At 46.2% G+C, this 20,351-nt stretch overlaps 1 protein-coding gene across 1 annotated transcript; it reads left to right on the top strand.

Annotated features, from left to right (window-relative positions):
• Nucleotides 1–5,596: 5,596 nt before the first annotated feature.
• Nucleotides 5,597–16,434, top strand: LOC309538415 (DGAT1/2-independent enzyme synthesizing storage lipids-like). The gene is made up of 6 exons (XM_082233988.1): nt 5,597–6,076; nt 7,125–7,289; nt 9,069–9,259; nt 10,549–10,609; nt 10,906–11,045; nt 16,237–16,434. The coding sequence occupies exons 1-6, from the start codon at nt 5,800–5,802 to the stop codon at nt 16,339–16,341; spliced, it is 939 nt and encodes a 312-aa protein (XP_082090114.1). The 5' UTR covers nt 5,597–5,799; the 3' UTR covers nt 16,342–16,434.
• The last annotated feature ends 3,917 nt before the right edge of the window (nt 16,435–20,351 follow it).

Here is a 20,351-nt window from a genome sequence, read left to right as displayed (position 1 = left end):
CACCCTGACAGCATCATTGATTGAAGTTCAAACTGCCCACATAGTGAGAGTTTACACAATCCAGGGTGGATATTACCTTAGTGGGGTGTGTCACCCCATTTCAAAACCACGCCAGCTTAGTTGGAGGTGTGGGTGTTTCCCAAACCTTTAGGAGCAACTACTGCAGAACACACTTTCTTACATGCCACTGTATGGCACAATGATGAATGACAGGAGTAGTTGGAGGTAGAGGGGGAAAGACAAGTTGGGAATGAGGTCGGCACAGTATATGCAGACAAGAAGGACTGGCTCCATCAATGTGTTTGAATCACACCCATCTTGCCACTATCTTCCTCACTCATCTGCTGCATCATGATGGGTACTTTGATCCTGACTTAAAGCAACCAAGTCAAATACCAGCAATGATTTATCTGCCTTGTACAATTTTGAAGCAGTTATTTCCCATATTCTTTCTGTTCCCTTCACTACCATATTGGAGAAACAACTGTCTTCTCATGAATAGGCTGTTCCAAGGAAAGGAAGGAAAGGCAAAAGATAAAAAGATAAATGAAACATGATCCTTCTCTAGTCCTTTTGCAAGGATAAGAGAAGAACATGAGTGGAAGACCACCTTTTGTACCATTTAGTCATGCATAAGCTGACTCCGTCAGAGCAGAACTACACCATCTGGGAGAAGGAATTGTTTGCTGTATGGGACACTCTGGAGACATGGTGACACTTCCTGGAGGGGGCACAACATAAAGTGGAGGTGCACACCAATCACCATAATCTAGAACACTGACAGACGGCTTGGTGTCTTAACCAGAGGCAGATAAGGTGGGCACATTTCTTTGCCAGATTCAACTTCAGAGTGCAGTATGTGGTGGGCCCTCAGAACCAAAAAGCAGATGCTCTTTCACGGAAACCTGAGTATCTGGAAGAGGCTACCCTAGTGCTGAGGCACATCCTCAGACCGGCTACAGATAGCAGTGGTCTCAGCAGCTGATGCTCGACTTCCAGAAGCAAACTGCCGAGGATGGGTTTGCAAGGGAGAACATAGAGGCAATACAGAGATGGGCTAGTGCTGCAGATGGCTTTGCTGAAAGAGGTGGATTGTTGTATAAGGGAACAGCGTTATATGTCTCAGAGGAGGAGCTCCATGCCAAGGTTTTGAAGCTGTGTCATGACAGCCCCATTGCATAGCATTTTGGGCAGTACAAAACCTTATTCTGAGTGGCGAGACCGTTTTGCTGACCAAAGGTGAAGGAGGAAATGAAAGAGTATGTTTAGGCATGTGAGACTTGTCAATGGGCAAAGAGACCCCGCAAAGTGCCTGCAGCACTACTCCAACCACTTCCTACATCTCAAGGACCATGGGAGGTGATAGCTATGGACTTTATCACCGACCTGCCTGAGTCACAGAAGCAGACGGTGATATGGGTGGTGGTGGACTTGTTCTCAAAGATGGCGCATTTTGTGCCCTGTAAGAAGTTGCCCTCGGCACAGGAGACGGCTCAACTTTTCGTGGAGCATGTGTTTAAGCTGCATAGATTGCTCTAAGGGTCATCTCAGACAGAGGAACACAGTTTACCTCCCAGTTTCAGCGAGCCACCCACAGACCAATGGAAAGTCGGAAAGGACGAACGCGACCTTGCAACATTATCTGAGGTGTTATGTGAACTATCAACAGGATGATTGGGTCAACAAGCTGGCTCTAGCAGTGTTTGCATATAACAGTGCTGTAGACCCATCTACACAACAGTCTCCCTTCTTTGCCAGCCTGGGAAGTCACCCCACGCCTTTCCAGGGCAGGAAGACAACATGTCAGTCCCAGCTGCGGAACATCTGGCAGAGGAATTGGCGGCTCTACACAGCTTACTACGAGAGCAGTTGGAACAGGTGAAAGACGCATATAAGAGGGAGGCAGATAAGCATAGAAAACAAGGCAAGGAGATAAGGGTGGGGGACCAAGTGTGACAGTCTACAAAAGGATGGTGCCAGAAGTTGGACCTTCAGAGGGTGCGGCCATTTGAAGGAGTGGAACAAATTAGCCATGTATCATTCAGGCTTTGTTTGCCCACCTCCATGAAGATACACTCTGTATTCCATAGGTCCTTATTGTCACCCGTGAACCCTGCACACCCGTATCAAGCGCCCAAGGAGGCACCCCCCCACACACAACCAATCATTGTGGAAGGTGAAAAGGAATATGAAGTGCCACAGTTGCTGGACTCTGGCTGGAGGGGAAGGAGATTGCAATATTGAGTATCTTGGAAAGTTTATGGGAATGAGGGAAATTCTTGGAAAGGTTATGGGAATGAGGAAAACTCTTTGGAGGATTCCAAAAATGTGCATGCCCCTAGGTTACAGGTAGAATTCCACCGCAGGTGCCTCAGCAAGCCGAAACCCAGAAGGGTGGAGGGAGGAGGAGAAGGCAGTGGAAGAAGATGGCAAAAGTGAGGTTGAAGGGGGGGGCAGCATAATAGGGAACTCTCAAGAGGAGGAAGAAGAGAGTGAGAATGACTGGTGGGAAAACACAGACAGGGGGCCTCAGGAGGAGGGGGAGCAGGAGGAGGAGGATTATAGGGGAGGGAGTGGTGTTGTGAACACACCAGCCCAAAGCAGAGACATACTGCCTGAAATAGAATGCAGGCAGATGCAGAGGGAGCAGAGAGGCTTGCATACTTCTCAAACAGTTGAAACAGGGGGGTTGTCTACCCCCCTCTTTTGAGAGCTGAAAGGAATGCAGCTTATCTGCTTCGGCAGAGCAGGCTGGAGGCAGCCAGCCCTCACAAGAAGCACAGTCATGCCCAGCACAAAGGAGAGCGAGTAGTTCCTCACAGGAAGGGGAGGCAACTAATACCACTAGTCCCAAAACTAGGTGAATAGGGAAAGCCCTAGAAAGAAAACAAGCCCCAAAACATAAGGGTCAGAAGTTCAGGGTATTCTGCAGAAACCGGAAGGGCTCTTCAGAGTCAACTTGACTGTGATGAACACATACTCCAATAGAGCAGTCAGAGACTAATTGCTGCTTGCAGTAAATGTACTAGTTAATTAAGTCTTGTGTGCTGTTATTAAGCAGGATGCAAGCCCACACCTGTCAAAGGCACACGGGCACAGCACAGGCGTAGGAAGGGGGTGCGGTGGGGGCGGTCTGCCCCGGGGCTGACAAAGGTGGTGACAAAAAGGCAGACAGTGAGGGGCTTGCCTCATCGTCGCCACACACTGCGGAATGGCTCATTGCCGCGCGCACGGCGGATCATCCTGCCCCTCCCCAGCTCGTCCCGCCCATGCAGCTACTGGGGCCTCAATACCTAAGCAGTAGGTATTTTCCTTGGTTTTATTTTCTGGGACATCTGCTGCTCGCTGGGAAGGAAATTCGAGGCAGCCTGCTGCAGGAGTGCAGTGGAGTCCATAGATCACAGTTTGACAGCCGGGTCAGCCCAGCAACAAATGGAGCTGCAAACCCATTGGGAACTCGCTTTTGATCTCCATAGAACCTGGTAATCCCCAAGATTACCATACATAATCTTTATGTATTGCAGGGTGATCCTATCTGGTACCTTATTTGAAGGGGGAGAAGCTACCAGGAAAGGGAGGTAACACACGTGCCACAATACTACCTTTACTCCTTAGTCAATAACTGGTTTTCTGTGACACAGTACGTTATTGTGCAATATGATTGCTATAGTAGATGTGGAAAACTCCAAAAAAGTTAGAAGAAACTAATCAAAAAGTTAGAAGAAACTAATCATGTCAAACAAATTAAACAAGGCAAGGCTATCAAATTATTTCTCCCCTGTTGATCAAACCCCTTAATGCAGGAAAGTACTACCAAGCTGTCATAATGAATACCTCTCCCCTCAAAAATAGAGTAAAACAGACCACCATATGTGTATGTGATTATTGCTCTGAATTAAAGAGAGAAGTCCAATGCAAATACTTTTCCTGATGCAGCAATAGGATTCAATATTGTAAACAGAACATGTTATCAAGGATATCTTGCAAGCACATCTTGACACCATAACTTACATTTAATTAAAAAGGGGCACAACTTCCAAGAATCAACCTTCACAAGCCCTCCCTCTTTTTCACAATTCCTTGTTTCCTCATACAGATGGCACACCCATCAGAGTGTTTTTAAACTGCCACATAAAGGGACATGTCTCCATAGGGGTGAAAATTAGCCTATGGAAAAGTGCACCAGACAAGACTTCTGCTGCTTCCAGAGAGAGGTGACTGAATTAAAGGCAATTTAGGCTTACCAGGAATGTAAGTAAAAGTTTTTGTTCAGTGAATCATAAAGTGTAGAGTTGGAAAGGTCCCAAGGGTCATCTAGTCAACCCGCTGCAATGCAGGAATCTCATCAAAGTCTCTCATTCTATTTGAAACCATACTGGGCCCTGCTTCTTTTGCAAATGTGCTGGTAGTTGTGTTATTTGTCACTTCCTGTGCAGGCATCAGCAGAGAGAGAGAGAGAGAGAGAGAGAGAGAGAGAGAGAGAGAGAGAGATGCTGTCTGTCTTTCAGTGTGCTTTAGGGCTGCGTGATATCAGGTTTATAACATCACAATATATTACCAGCTAAATACCACAATATCTCAGTGCATCACATGATATATCTGCGGCTGCAGAGGGCCTTGCCGGGCTCTTGGAGAAGTGACTCTTTCTCACTTAATACTCCAGCAGTGGGGGTAGGGGAGACCTTTATAAAAAGTATAAAATCGATGTATAATGAGCAGACGGCCAATATAATTCTAAACAACACACCAGAAAAATGTATGATATATAAAGGGATGAGGCAAGGTTGCTCAATGTCCCCGCTGTTATTTATATTAATATTAGAAGTACTGGCTCAAAATACAAGGATTAATAATAAAATCAATGGAATAACTGAGCCAGCAAAATTACAACTTAAAAGAATTCGCAGATGACATTGTATTAACCTTAGAAAAACCAAGAATGAGCATATTGGAGGTGATAGAAAAGATAAGTAGATTTGTAAAATTGGCTGGCTGCAAACAAAATAAAGGGAAAATCAAGATGCTGCTAAAAAAAAAGAATAATCAAATAAAAAAAAGACATTGAATCGGAATGTGGGTGGGAAATAGAAACAAAAATAAAATATCTGTGGATTTGGTTAACAATAAAAAAACATAATATCCATCAAGACAACTATGTAAAAGCTTGGAAAGAAAGAAAGATTTGGAAATATGGGAGAGAATGAAGCTATCACTGTTTTGGCCATCAAAATGAATGTCCTTCCAATTATAAATGATATCTGATGTTTCATAGAGTGGCAGAAAAAAGTATTAAGGTTCATATGGCAGGGAATGAATCCCAGAGTAAAATTTAAAATTATGCTTGATGAAAAGAAAGAGGAGGTTTTCCCTGCCAGACCTTCAACTTTACGTCAAGGCATCATGCCTATGTTGGATAAAACATGCTCTCTGTTCCTGTTTTTGAAAATGCAAAAAACAAAGCAAAACAAACAAAAACCTTCAGCAGTGGAATGAAACCAGCTTGCTTTACATCAAATAAATGATGGAGTCATACATTTGTAATGTTGTACATCCTCATGATGGATGCTGGAAAAACAATACGTCTACTTGGCAAGTTACACTGGGGAAAACTAGGAAAATATTAAATCACGTGAGATTTCATGTAATCATGAATGCTTCTGGGATGACAGTTCAAACTAATGTACTGCATTTTCTGTTTTCCAGGTAAACAGTTGAAAAAAATACCATCACAACTGAGGAAATTTTCACTTCATATATTTCTTTCATTGGCATACACATGGTGCTTCAGATTAGGAAACCATGAGCTGGTTTTCTCAAATTCTGGAAAACTGGATCAGTTTTTCTTATTTGGAAGAATATCGGACCTCATTGGTTCCCCCTTTGTGGTTACTTAAGCTTCTGATTTTAATTTATTCACCATTCATATGTACGGTTTTGTGTCTCTGGGCTATCTCATTTGTGTTACATATTTACAAGAAGATTAATAACCAGCAAGAAAGTGATGTTAGCAAATTTTGGGAAAAACCAAGGAAAATTATTGCTCAAGTTTGTGATATAACTGGAAAGATATGGTATGGTGAGTAAGCTTTCTTTCATTCCAATAAGTCAGTCTTATCAGCTCCTATACTTTCATAGGATTGAGCACCAGAATTTCAGACTTGAGACACTGGGACAATAGCTGCTACAGTGCATCAGGAGTGGACCTTTAAACCCACTTCAGAGTCACAACAGCTCCAAGTTGGCCTTGGCTCCATATGGATCAAAAGAAAGGCATGGAATTTTTTTTTAGGTAATAAACAATCAAAAAGAAAAACAAAACATATTATGAAGTATGAAATAAAGATATATTACAGAAGAAAGGGTCAGCTGGTGGCTGCATAAACACCATACATTTAATCACATTGAAAGCATGCCTCCTCTCCAAAAGAAACCTGGAGAATGTTGCTTACAGCTCACAGAGCTATAATTAGCAAAGCTCTTTAAAAATAGTTTCATGAATTGTGGCAAGAGAAGGGGGTTGGGTTTAAACATGTAGTGAGTACGCAGCCAATGTAATGAGTATATCATCGTGCAGTGAGACTTTGATGGTGCCATTTTCCAGAGCATGGTAAACCACTGGATAACTCTGAAACATAAACTCTGGACACAAACCATGGAATCTGCCAGCATAGGATGTGGTGATGGCTGCTAATTTGGATGGACACTGCGAAAAACCGGATGATGGAATACAGAGAGCTTTCTCACTTTTTATAAAGTGATTCAGAGAATGGTCTGAAGATATGAGTATTATAACACATATAAATGCTTAAAGGAGATTAAAAGAGTGTCACAGTTTTAGCTTACTCAAAGACTAGGCAAAAATGTTTTCACCTGCAACCAAAAGTAAGGAAGGAATATTCCAGCAGAGGAGAATACCATTTGTTCTGGGATCACAACAGAGAAAGTCTTGATCTGTATAGATGACAAACCAGCATCCAGAACACTGAAACATATAGGAGAGGTTTTTACCTGATCTTAAATTTCAGTTTTCTGAACCGCACTGTTTTCTTCCAATAAAAGATTGCAATATTTCATTTATTTTTCACAAAGTAATATTTATTTGTGGCATTTTGTATTATTTCCAGGTTATGAAGTTATTGGCATGGAACATCTCCGTAAAGGACCAGGGATTATTGTTTATTATCACGCAGTCACTGCTGTTGACTATTCCTTTCTTGTCGCTAAACTTTTTAAGGAGGCACAGAGAGAGTGCTTTTCAGTCATTAATAGCAGCATATATCGGCTACCAGGTGAATTATTAAATTCAAATCATGCTTTTTATCAAAAAATATGTGAAATGTGACTTAAACAATGCTATAAAATATAAAACCATGTATCAGGCAAACAGGTGAAAAACAACATACAAATAAAATATCAGCAAGATGATGGATGTGACCATGGGGAACGTAAGGAAAAATAAAACTCGTAACCAAATGTTGATATTTCATTGTACCCTACCTATGCTGTTGGGGCAATCCTCTCAAAGCATGCCTCACTTCATTTCCCAGTGACAAGTTGCCCTGACAGATTCCCATCTGAGTTACAACAATGGATGAGCCCAGAATGAGATGGAGTGTTCACACAAAAAAGGAAGCTGGAAACTGCAGGCCTGCTTTTGGCCATTTACAGCCTCAACATTTTCTTCCAATAATGTTTCAGGCACCTTATTTGAATCAGGCTATGTTTCCAACGGGACACTGGTGGCGCTGTCGGTTAAACAACAGAGCCTAGGACTTGCCGATCAGAAGGTCAGCGGTTCGAATCCCCGCAACTGGGTGAGCTCCAGTTGCTTGGTCCCAGCTCCTGCCACCCTAGCAGTTTGAAAACACGTCAAAGTGCAAGTAGATTAATAGGCGGGAAGGTAAACGGAGGGAAGGTAAACAGCTCTGGCGGGAAGGTAAACGCCATTTCCGTACGCTGCTCTGGTTTGCCAGAAGCGGCTTATTCCTGCTGGCCACATGACCCAGAAGCTGTACGCCGGCTCCCTCAGCCAATAAAGCGAGATGAGCACCGCAACCCCAGAGTCGATCACAACTGGACCTAATGGTCAGGGGTCCCTTTACCTTCACCAATGTTTCCAACACAGCATGTCGACCTTTGTCTTTTGGCCCATGATCACAGATTGCAGGAATACCTTGTCTGACCTCATAACAGCTATGAGATTACGTTCTACACTCTTCCTCAGGGATCTCAGAAATGGGGCCAACTGCATAATGTGACATCTGATTTCTGTGCTGTAACTGCATATGATCGCTTCTGACTTTAATGCCAGAATAGGACAAGGTGTAGGAAACTGGGTCTCCAACTTGATGATTTCTTCAGGTACAAAGATACCAGAAAACAGGGCCCCACCCGAACACATGGCCAATCAAGCACTCCCAAACAAAGCTTTTATGCTCCCATGTGACACTGCAATCAAACCCATGTGACACCCTTGCTGGAGTGCTCATGGCCCTCCACTGCCACTCCCGCCACATCATCTTCCTCTGGATGCACACAGCAGCCACAGCAAGGAACTATGACACCACCAAAGGGTCATTTAAATAAGGAAGGAAGGAAGTACAGAGCCCCAAAATGCCCAGTAGCACAGAGTGCTCTGTTTGGGGGGTGAATTTGTCCACTGGGTGAATTAATGCAGCATATAATCTCCACCCACTTACCTGTGCATGAAAAGACGAACTTATGGTGGTGTAGGCAGGATTCAGCCAGCATGGGCTCATCTGTGCCATGTGTGTATCTGTCTCTCTGTGCATGCCACAAGGCACTGTGGCCTGTATTTTTATCATAATGCAAACTTGAATGTCATTCGGTTGTACTACAGACGTGACTTGTGGAATGCTTGTCTAAAAAGGTGGCCACCTCAGCACTTCCACGAAATCCTACTTGAAAAGGATTGGCAGAGAACTATGCTTGTGATCTGTAACAGTGCAATATCTTTGGAATAATGACACTTGAATAGCGTCCACAAAATTTCCTAAATAAGCGTTATATAAAATGCATTTTCTTTCTATTTGGGGCTTATTTTCCAGGGCTGAAGATACTTTTAAATTCCATCAATTTGAAAGATTTCAATAAAGCTGAATGTGTGGAAATTTTGAAGAAAGGCCATTTACTGGGCATTTCCCCTGGTGGAGGTAGAGAATCAATCTTTAGTAATGACTACAACATAATGTGGGGTAACCGCACAGGTTTCGCTCGGGTAGCTTTGGAGGCAAAAGTGGTGAGTGATCTTTGTGCAATTTGCATTGCCGTCACGATTATCCTAGATAAGACTTATTGTGTTGACATCCTTGATCTAACATCCTAAGTAGTTGAGGACGGCTAACATCCTGTTTAGGGGGTCAAATGATATCTGGAGTTCCAAGTATTTCCTATCCCTGCTTTTTTTTTAAAAAAAAGCTATTGAAATCACTTACATTTAAAAAGAAAAATACAGTTGTGCCTCGCAAGACGAAATTAATTCATTCCGCAAGTCTCTTCGTCTTGCGAGTTTTTCGTCTTGCGATGCACGGTTTCCCATAGGAATGCATTGAAAATCAATTAATGCGTTCCTAGGGAAACCGCCTTCAGACCAGGTCCGGGGACAGTCTGTCCCCGGACCTCTTCTGAAGGCTGGGGGGGGGACAAGGGCTTTTCTTCCCACCCCCAGCATTTTTAAAAACCCCGGGACAGCGGAGGACTTCTCCGCTGTCAGGGCGATCTTAAAATGCTGGCGGGCGGCATTTTAAAATCGCCCCAGGACAGCGGAGGACTTCTCCGCTGTCCGGGGCGATTTAAAAGCCCCTGGGAAGGCAGGCAGGGGGGACAAAGACTTTTGCCCCCCGCCCGCCTTCTGAAGGTGTTCCCGCCCCCCCCCCCGCCTGGCTTCGGAGCAGCATTCCGAAGCCAGGCGGCGGGGGCAGGTGTTCCCGTCCCCCCCCGCCCAGCTTTGGAGCAGCGTTCCGAAGCCGGGCGGCGAGGGCAGGTGTTCCCGCCCCCCCGCCCGGCTTCGGAGCAGCGTTCCGAAGCCCGGCGGCGGGGGCAGGTGTTCCCGCCCCCCCGCCCGGCTTCGGAGCAGCGTTCCGAAGCCCAGCGGCGGCAGGAGGAGGCGTTCCTGCCCCACCGCCCGGCTTCAGAGGAGGTCCGAGGACAGTGGGGAAGACGCACTGCGCTTCCCCGCTATCCCGGATATTTCCCTATGGGCTGTCGTCTTGCGAAGCAAGCCCATAGGGAAATTCGTCTTGCGAAGCACCTCCAAAACGGAAAACCCTTTCGTCTAGCGGGTTTTCCGTCTTGCGAGGCGTTCATCTTGCGAGGTACCACTGTAGCTTTTCTCCTCTTCAATTCTTGAAAATCTGGGGGACAGCATGTGCAATTTGAAGTCAGTTGCGTCTGGCTTGTCACTGTAATGCCAGATGGGGAGCATTATTCCTAGTCCTTAACCAAAATAAAGGTGGGGTAGGTGGGGTGAAGTAATTCTCCAGTTCTCACTTTTCTTTTGATTTTGCATTTCTTCTTTTATTCTTTCAGCCCATCATCCCTATGTTTACCCAAAACGCTTGTGAAACATTCAGGAACATTGGAAAGTCAAGTGAGCAAAATATCTTATATTCCTTGGTTGATCATGAGATCTAATATCAGGCAATAAACAGATTAATAATATACAATGATATTTTTTTAAAAAATCTATTTCGTACCTACTAGTAGTTTATTCAGTGTATACTTATCTGCAAAAGTTGTTCTGTCTCTTAAAAAATATGCACTCAAATTATTTAACCTCATCTCTGGGATGGATTGATTGGGATTGCTAAAAACTCAGAATGCCAACTAATTTCAGATTTGATATGGGATCGCTTTTTTACAGACTCTTTTCCCTTTCATACATAGGGCTGACAAGATGGTTATATGAGAAAACACGACTTATCAACCTTCCCATATATGGGCCATTTCCAGTGAAACTGAGGACATATATTGGAGAACCCATCCCATATGATCCAAATATAACAGCTGCAGAGCTGGCTGAAAAAGTAAGCTAACTCTACACCTGGAAGTAAAAAAGTAGAATATTCTTTTCCTGTTGGTTTCTCTTTTTCAGTTCTATAAAATGGTTTCTGCCTACTGACTTGCTCATTCTATACGACCAGAGATCGGGTTCATTACATAGACTTTTGTGCATTATGTTCATCACTCAGCTTTTCCGCTCCGTAAATTGTTGAGACCATGAAAAGCCTATGCATTTTATGCACAAAGATCTGCTCATGCAATAGGACTTCTTCTGCCCACCATATGCCCCAGAATCTGCCCCAGAGGGTTCCTCCAAGCCCCCTTCCCGGTGGGGGACCCAATAAGCACTGTGCACTATTAAGCCTTGGTAAAACTATTACTGAAGAACTTCTGATGTTTGTGTGACTTATTGCAACTCTGCATGTGAATGTGACTCCATTCTACTCTGCTATTTTCACCCATGCCCTGCTGTGCTGTTTTCAGGCATGGAACCAGGAGGTGACTTCTTCTTCTTCTTCTTCTTATTATTATTATTAATATTAATATTAATAATAATATTAATAATTTATTATTTATACCCCGCCCATCTGGCTGGGTTTCCCCAGCCACTCTGGGCGGCTTCCAAAATAATATTAAAATACTATGATACATCAAACATTAAAAGCTTCCCTAAACAGGGCTGCCTTCAAATGTCTTCTAAAAGTCTGGTAGTTGTTGTTCTCTTTGACATCTGGTGGGAGGGCGTTCCACAGGGAGGGCGCCACTACCGAGAAGGCCCTCTGCCTGGTTCCCTGTAACTTGGCTTCTCGCAGTGAGGGAACCGCCAGAAGGCCCTTGGTGCTGGACCTCAGTGTCCGGGTAGAACGATGGAGGTGGAGACGCTCCTTCAGGTATACTGGACCAAGGCCGTTTAGGGCTTTAAAGGTCAGCACCAACACTTTGAATTGTGCTCGGAAACGTACTGGGAGCCAATGTAGGTCTTTCAAGACCGGTGTTATATGGTCTCGGTGGCCGTTCCCAGTCACCAGTCTGGCTGCTGCATTCTGGATTAGTTGTAGTTTCTGGGTCACCTTCAAAGGTAGCCCCACGTAGAGCGCATTGCAGTAGTCCAAGTGGGAGATAATCAGAGCATGCACCACTCTGGCGAGGCAGTCCGCGGGCAGATAGGGTCTCAGCCTACGTACCAGATGGAGCTAGTACACAGATGCCCTGGACACGGATTTAACCTGTGCCTCCATGGACAGCTGTGAGTCCAAAATGACTCCCAGGCTGCGCACCTGGTCCTTCAGGGGCACGGTTACCCCATTCAGGACCAGGGAATCCCCCACACCTGTCCGCCTCCTGTCCCCCAGAAACAGTACTTCTGTCTTGTCAGGATTCAATCTCAATCTGTTTGCCGCCATCCATCCTCCAACCGCCTCCAGACACTCACACAGGACTGTCACCGCCTTCACTGGTTCTGATTTGAAAGAAAGGTAGAGCTGGGTATCATCTGCATACTGATGAACACCCAGCCCAAACCCCCTGATGATCTCTCCCAGCGGCTGCATGTAGATGTTGAAAAGCATGGGGGAGAGGACAGAACCCTGAGGCACCCCACAAGTGAGAGCCCAGGGGTCTGAACACTCATCCCCTACCACCACTTGCTGGACACGGCCCAGGAGGAGGGAGCGGAACCACTGTATAACAGTGCCCCAGCTCCCAGCCCTTCTAGACAGTCCAGAAAGATGTTATGGTCGCTGGTACCAAAAGCCGCTGAGAGATCCAGCAGAACTAGGAAACAGCTCTCACCTTTGTCCCTAGCCTGCCGGAGATCATCGACCAGTGCGACCAAGGCAGTTTCAGTCCCATGATGAAGCCTTAATCCTGACTGAAGGGATCCAAATGGTCCGCTTCTTCCAGGCATGCCTGAAGTTGTTCAGCAACCACTCGCTCAATCACCTTGCCCAAGAGTGGAAGATTTGAGACTGCACGATAGTTGGCCATATTGGCCGGGTCTAGAGTTGTTTTTTGAAAGAAGCGGTTTAATGACCTCTTTCAGCAGGTCTGGGAAGGCTCCCTCACAGAGAGAAGCATTCACCACCCCACGAAGCCCATCGCCCAGCCCTTCCCGGCTAGCTTCTATAAGCCAGGATGGGCAAGGATCAAGGAGACAGGTGGTTGGTTTCACTCGTCCAAGCAGCCTGTCCACATCCTCGGAGGTAACAGATTGGAATTGATCCCACACAATTTGACTAGACAGGACTCCAGCACTCTCCCGCCCCGGCCCTGCTCCCATGGTGGCGTCTACCTCTTCCCGAATCTGAGCGACTTTATCTGCAAAAAACTTTGCAAAATCATTGCAAGAGATCATGTGGCCCGTACTGGGCCCCGATGTAGCAGGTGGTTCCGCTAAATTGCGGACCACCTGAAAAAGTCTCCTGCTGCTGTTTTCTGCAGATGCAATAGAGGCGGCGAAGAAAGCCTTCTTCGCCGTCGCTACCGCCACTTGGTAGGCTCAACACTGAGCTCTAACCTGTGTCCGGTCAGCTTCAGAATGGGTCATCCGCCACCGGCGCTCTAGCCATCTCAACGATTGTTTCATTGCCCTCAGATCCGTGGAAAACCACGGGGCTGTCCGGGCTCCATGCAATCGGAGAGGGCGCTTCGGAGCCAAACAGTCAATAGCCCTGGTTAACTCCACATTCCAGCGGGCCACCAGGGAATCAGCTGAAAGGCCATCAACATGGGATAAAGCATCCCCTACCGCTCTCTGGAAACCATTTGGATCCATTAAGTGGTGGGGGCGGACCATCCGAATCGGTCCCACCTCCCTGCAGAGGGGAAGGGTTGCGGAGAAGTCAAGTTGCACCAGGAAGTGGTCTGACCATGGCACTTCTTTTGTTTCGCTTTTACTTAGTGTCAGAACACCAACATCCATGGAGGTAAACACCAGGTCCAAGGCATGTCCGCGGCTATGGGTTGGGCCAAACTTATTCAGGGACAGCCCCATGGAGGCCATGCTTTCCACGAAGTCCTGAGTGGCCCCTTGTAAGGTCGTGTCGGCATGGATATTAAAATCCCCTAGGACAACCAAACTAGGTGTCTCCAGGAGAACATCCGCCACGACCTGAAGCAGCTCGGGCAGGGAATCCTTGGTGCAGCGGGAAGGTCGGTACACCAAAAGGAATCCTGTACTGCCCCTATTGCCCAACTTCCAGAACATGCACTCAGAGAACTGGGTCTTCCCAATAGGACGCCTGGTGCAAACTAATGACTTCCTAAAAATCACTGCAACCCCCCCTCCCCGCCCACAAGGCCTGGGTTGCTGTGTGTGAGAGAAACCTGGTGGACAAGCAGCGGCAAGAACAGGCCCATCTGCTTCATCCAAGCAAGTCTCTGTTACACAAGCCAAGTCAAATCCTCCATCCATTATCAAGTCATGAATGGCAGTGGTCTTATGAATCATTGACCTAGCATTGCACAGCAGCACCTTCAGGCTATGTGGGTATCCCTTGCTGATTCTAGTATCCGTCCGGACAGGACCAGACCCGGAGGCAGGGATAGTCCTCAGACAACGACTAAACCTGCCTCCTCTGTAATGACATGGTCTGGTCTTAGCGTAACTCCTCCTCCTACCCGTGATCACTGAGATCGGTTGTCCCAGCGCAGCCCCCCCTGTGGAACATACCCCAGCCATTTTGTTGGCTGGGGCCCACTCCCCGGCAGCCCTGACCCTTCCCCTTAAGAACAAAATAAGACCTTAAAACAATAAAAAAACCCAGAAAACAAAAAACAATGCAAATGAAAAACTATAAAAATTACAAATCCATTAAAATCAAACAAATTCCCAACTAAACATCCATCCCACCCCCATCCCCGTCCCCGCATATACAAAAAAATAAAAGGAAAAGGAACATTTTAAAACATTTTAAAAAGAACTCTGCGCCCCTCCGGATCCCCCTGGGCCGCAGCAGCAGTGACAGCAATCGTCTCTGTGAGGCCTGTCAGGCCCTGCCCTGGGCCAGGTGGTGAGTGGCAGGAAGGAGCAGGGCTCTTAGACACTCACACAGGAGAGTCCTCCTGGGCAGCAGAATGCAGCAGTCCCTGTGAGTCCTTCAGGCCCCGCCCTGGGCCAGATGGTGAGTGGCAGGAAGGAGCAGGGCTCTCAGACACCCACACAGGAGAGTCCTCCTGGGCAGCAGAATGCAGCAGTCCCTGTGAGTCCTTCAGGCCCCGCCCTGGGCCAGATGGTGAGTGGCAGGAAGGAGCAGGGCTCTCAGACACCCACACAGGAGAGTCCTCCTGGGCAGCAGAATGCAGCAGTCCCTGTGAGTCCTTCAGGCCCCGCCCTGGGCCAGATGGTGAGTGGCAGGAAGGAGCAGGGCTCTCAGACACCCACACAGGAGAGTCCTCCTGGGCAGCAGAATGCAGCAGTCCCTGTGAGTCCTTCAGGCCCCGCCCTGGGCCAGATGGTGAGTGGCAGGAAGGAGCAGGGCTCTCAGACACCCACACAGGAGAGTCCTCCTGGGCAGCAGAATGCAGCAGTCCCTGTGAGTCCTTCAGGCCCCGCCCTGGGCCAGATGGTGAGTGGCAGGAAGGAGCAGGGCTCTCAGACACCCACACAGGAGAGTCCTCCTGGGCAGCAGAATGCAGCAGTCCCTGTGAGTCCTTCAGGCCCCGCCCTGGGCCAGATGGTGAGTGGCAGGAAGGAGCAGGGCCCTCAGACACCCACACAGGAGAGTCCTCCTGGGCAGCAGAATGCAGCAGTCCCTGTGAGTCCTTCAGCAGTTTTCCTCACATAGCTGGAGGTAACAACCGTGCAGGAAAACTAATACGTACCAAGCAGCCCAAGGCACTTATGTTTGGTTGTATCTCTGCCATTCTCATACAGTGCTCTTGGTAAACATAAAGAGAGTGGGCTGGATTCACTGACAGATGAGCAGTTTCCTAGTGGGGTTTCCTGGCCCTGGCTGCTCTGGCCCAACCCTCCATGTCGAAGAAGCCACTTTTGACGGTTGAGAGACAAGGAGTCTTATGCAACACATCTCAGTCTACAAAGTCATTTACGTATCCCAGAAAGAAGTCACATATTGTGCTTCTATATCTGGAATAAATGGGTTGCCTCTGGTTCTGATCCCTTAACTTTATCATCACAGATATTAATAACTGTGAACACCTATTTAGCAACATATTCCTATAACACAATGTATTCCTTTGTTCTTCTTTCAACAGGCAAAGACTGCAATTGAAAATCTTCGGGATAAATACCAAAAAAGACCAGGAAATATCTTAAGAGCTCTTTCAGAACGATTTGATAAGCATTACAAAGTTAACTAGTCCATATAAAACAGTTGCAGTGTTTCTGACAAGATGTCTGTTATAGGAAGCATTAATAATTATGTTATTAAAGCTAAGCTGATATACACAGAATTGAGCTGTATTGTTTATTAATTATCTGGAAGGGACCCTAGCTCAGTAGCTCAGCTCCTGCTATGTGTTCAGAAGGTCCTAGGTTTTCAAAGACATATGAGTGCTTTCTTGCCCTATCCTGCAATACTCCCAGAATGCCCCTTTTATAATGGGAAGGCGAGTGCTTAACTGAAACATGAAATAATATTACAAGTGATGTCTTTTATTTATTCGTATGTATTTTATTCACATCTCTTTTATGTTTATAGAGATAAGCTTTCACTTGGTTTGAACCTGTGGGCTGCAGACCTCTGCAGGTACACAGAGTTATCCCAAGGGGTCAACAAAGGAGCTGTGGCTGGCTGGTCCTGGTCAAGGGCCCAGGAACTCAGAGGCCTGCTCGTCTAGCACCCATTAGCTGGCTTTCTCCAGGGAGGATGTCTGTGGAGGAAGGCATGAGGCCCATCTGCTCTCGAAAAGGAGTGATTGGCTTCAAGCGGGTTGGCATAGATGCCCCTTGTGGTTCACCCCAACTCTATTATTCTATGATTCCTATGAGGCATCCCAAAACAAATCTATATGAATGTTTACTACACTGGGAACAATTCCACATTTAAAAATGTGATTATACACACCCACACCCTCAGATGAACAGCAACACATGACATATTACACTGTGCCATTTATTAACAGAAATAAAGACAATATGGAAAAGCCATGTGTGAAAAACTAAGTACATCTTCTTATTAAATAGCTTGTAGAACCACATTTAGCAACAATAAGAAGCTATCATTTTCTGTAGGACTTTATCAGTCTCTCACATCACTTCAGTTCTGAAATCATATATAAACCAACTGAAAACGGCCAAAGCCCCAGGCTCAGACGGCATTACACCAGAAATGATAAAAGCACAGGTGGATTGGTGGGCACCTTTCTTAGCAACCCTCTTCACTTACATAGATGACACTGGCCGCATCCCAAGGGAATGGGGAACAGACATAATAGTTCCAATCTATAAAAAGGGACGCGGGTGGCGCTGTGGGTTAAAGCCTCAGCGCCTAGGGCTTGCCGATCGAAAGGTCGGCAGTTCGAATCCCCGCGGCGGGGTGCGCTCCCGCTGCTTGGTCCCAGCGCCTGCCAACCTAGCAGTTCGAAAGCATCCCCGGGTGCAAGTAGATAAATAGGTACCGCTTACCAGCGGGAAGGTAAACGGCGTTCCGTGTGCTGCGCTGGCTCGCCAGATGCAGCTTGTCACGCTGGCCACGTGACCCGGAAGTGTCTCCGGACAGCGCTGGCCCCCGGCCTCTTGAGTGAGATGGGCGCACAAACCCCAGAGTCTGTCAAGACTGGCCCGTTCGGGCAGGGGTACCTTTACCTTTACCTTTACTATAAAAAGGGCAACAGAGGGGACCCAGCGAATAGGCCGATTAGCCTATTAAGTGTGATCAGTAAACTCTACGCAAAGCACCTCCTTAATAAATTTACAGAATGGCTAGAGAATGAAGATATCCTGGCAATAGAACAAGAAGGCTTCAGACCTGGAAGGTCCACGACAGATCACTGCCTAACGCTACAACATCTCATCGACAAATACAAATCAGGAGGGCAGGCCTCACTATACGCTGCCTTTGTTGACCTAAAAGCAGCCTTTGATACAGTCTCCAGAACCAGACTCTGGGACAGACTACAGGGTACCAATATAGATAGAAGGCTCCTGCTCTTAATTCAGGCACTGCACACAAACACGGCTCTTAGAGTCAGGTGCAGCCGCCTAGGACACCTAACGGACCCTATTAAAACCTTCAAAAGTGTCAGGCAAGGGTGCCTATTGCCCCCCCTACTATTTAATTTCTATCTAAATAACTTAGTATCTGCACTCAGTGACTCAGAACTCCACCTGCCAAAGCTTGCAAATTGGCATATTTTGGTCCTGCTATATGCCGATGATGTGGTAATTCTATCTAGAAACCCCACTGGACTCAAAAGAGCACTAAGAAAGCTTGCAGCATACTGTGAATCTGAATGTCTCAAAATCAACTATCAAAAGACCAAGATACTCGCTTTTGGGAAAAAGCCAAAGCTTAGAAGCTGGGAACTCCAAGGCCATAAATTAGAACAAGTCACAAACTACAAGTATCTAGGAGTGGTGGTACAGGCCTCAGGAACCAACAAACTACACATAAACTCCATCGGGAGTTCAGCGGGAAAAACCGCAAATTGTATTCTTAAATTCTTCAGAGCACAAAGGGGCTCCTTCGTCCCCGCAGCTCTAAAATTATACAAGGCCAAAACTTTGGCACAACTCCTGTATGGTTCCTTTTTGGGTCTGCCTTCCTCTGCTTTCTCCCCCCTTGAGGGAATTCAATCTAGACTTCTTAAAGCTCTCCTCCAAGTCCCCAGATGTGTCTCAAACACATGGGTGAGATTGGAAACAAGGATGATGAGAGTGGAGGCTAGCATCTGCTTAACATCAATCTACAAATGGCTGACATTGAGTCTACTCCCCCGAGGGATAGCCCCACTCACCCTCTGCGACCAATTCCAGTCAGGCTGGCAGACTGCAGTTCTGCACACCCTCCAGAAACTGGGTTTTGCCCTTCAAGCCCTTCTAAGTCTGGGCTTGGGCCAGGCAAAAGCCACAGTCAGGCAAAGAATATTAGATACCGAGAGATAACAGGACTGCACAAGGTGCCATAACTATAAAATTGGAGAAATCGAGAGAGATATAGCCGCACCGGCAGCATATCTCTTCTTTCTCATATCTAGAAGTGCAAGAAGGGCCTTTACACTTGCCAGAAGCACGGCTCTTCCCTCGCCGGTCCTGGATGGAGCCTTTAGAAAAGTCCCCTATGCTCAGAGACTTTGCACCTGTCCATTGGGAAAGATAGGAAGCCCAGAACACTTGTTTTTTAAATGAATGTCCCTTTTACGAAGAGGCATGTAGTAAGTTCATTGATCCTCTTCTGGTGAGGCTTGCCGACCTCCCACAAAAGCAAAAATTTGACCTTTTGCTGTTAGGCAAAGATCAGAAGAAGACCTGGATGGTCGCCAGATTCTGTGTACAAATCTGTAGGCGCAGACCATCGCCCAACTCAAAATAGTCTGGCATGAAAATCCCCAAACTCGGTTCCACGGGTGACTCTGAGTCAACTCCCTCGGATAGTTTATTGTTACACATTGGTTCTAAATTTATTGTTGTACATATTTGCACATCAGTTTCTAATGTTGTGAGTGTCCTCCATTTCAGAGGCTTCTACTCTGCAGCCTCTTATAGTTGTTTTAACTGCGAGTCTTTTAGATCTTACGCTCTTACAGTTGTTTTAACTGCATGTTTTTATTTGTTTTTAGTTCTTATCTGTTTTAATTATCAGTTTTTATCCATCCATTATCTGTGTTTAATCTTGTATTTTATTCAGATGTTTTATCCTATGCTTGTTTCTTTGTCCTTATCTGCCCCAACATTTATCGGTTAAAAAAAATTCCTAACGGCTATTTTATTTATATGTTGTTTTTGTTTTTTGTTTTGTTTTTCTTTTTGTTTTTATCCTGGTCTGTGACCGTAATAAAGTTCATTCATTCACTTCAGTTCATTGAAGTTTGCTGGCATTTGTTTATGCACATCTATCTCAAGGTCTTCTGCAGCATTTCAATTGGTCTGAGGTCTGGACTTTGACTAGGACATTGATTCTGTTCTTTTCCAGCCATTCTGTGATAGATTTCCTGGTATGCTTGGGATCCTTGTCCTGTTAACAGCATGACCCAATTTTGGCCAAGCTACAGCTGTCGGGCAAACTGCCTCACATTTGACTCTAGAATACTTTGGTATACAGAGGAGTTCATGGTTGACTCAATGACTACAAGGTTCCCAGCTCCTGTGCCTACAAAACAAGCCCAAATCACCACCCCAAGCTGCTTGTGCTGATATGCTGTTTGGTTTT

The sequence above is a fragment of the Podarcis vaucheri genome (assembly GCF_965113315.1).
Source record: "Podarcis vaucheri genome assembly, chromosome: 8".
Taxonomy (NCBI): Eukaryota; Metazoa; Chordata; class Lepidosauria; order Squamata; family Lacertidae; genus Podarcis; species Podarcis vaucheri.
The sequence above is the reverse complement of the archived record's forward strand: the minus strand, read 5'-3'. Positions and strand labels throughout refer to the sequence as shown.

What these genes read in the sequence shown, in the direction of transcription:
- LOC309538415 (XM_082233988.1), top strand. Translation starts at nt 5,800, where the DNA reads ATGAGCTGGTTTTCTCAAATTCTGGAAAACTGGATCAGTTTTTCTTAT. An exon ending in TAGCTTTGGAGGCAAAAGTG is followed by an intron (nt 9,260 to 10,548) that starts GTGAGTGATCTT and finishes TTATTCTTTCAG; the next exon opens with CCCATCATCCCTATGTTTAC. An exon ending in CTGCAGAGCTGGCTGAAAAA is followed by an intron (nt 11,046 to 16,236) that starts GTAAGCTAACTC and finishes TTCTTTCAACAG; the next exon opens with GCAAAGACTGCAATTGAAAA.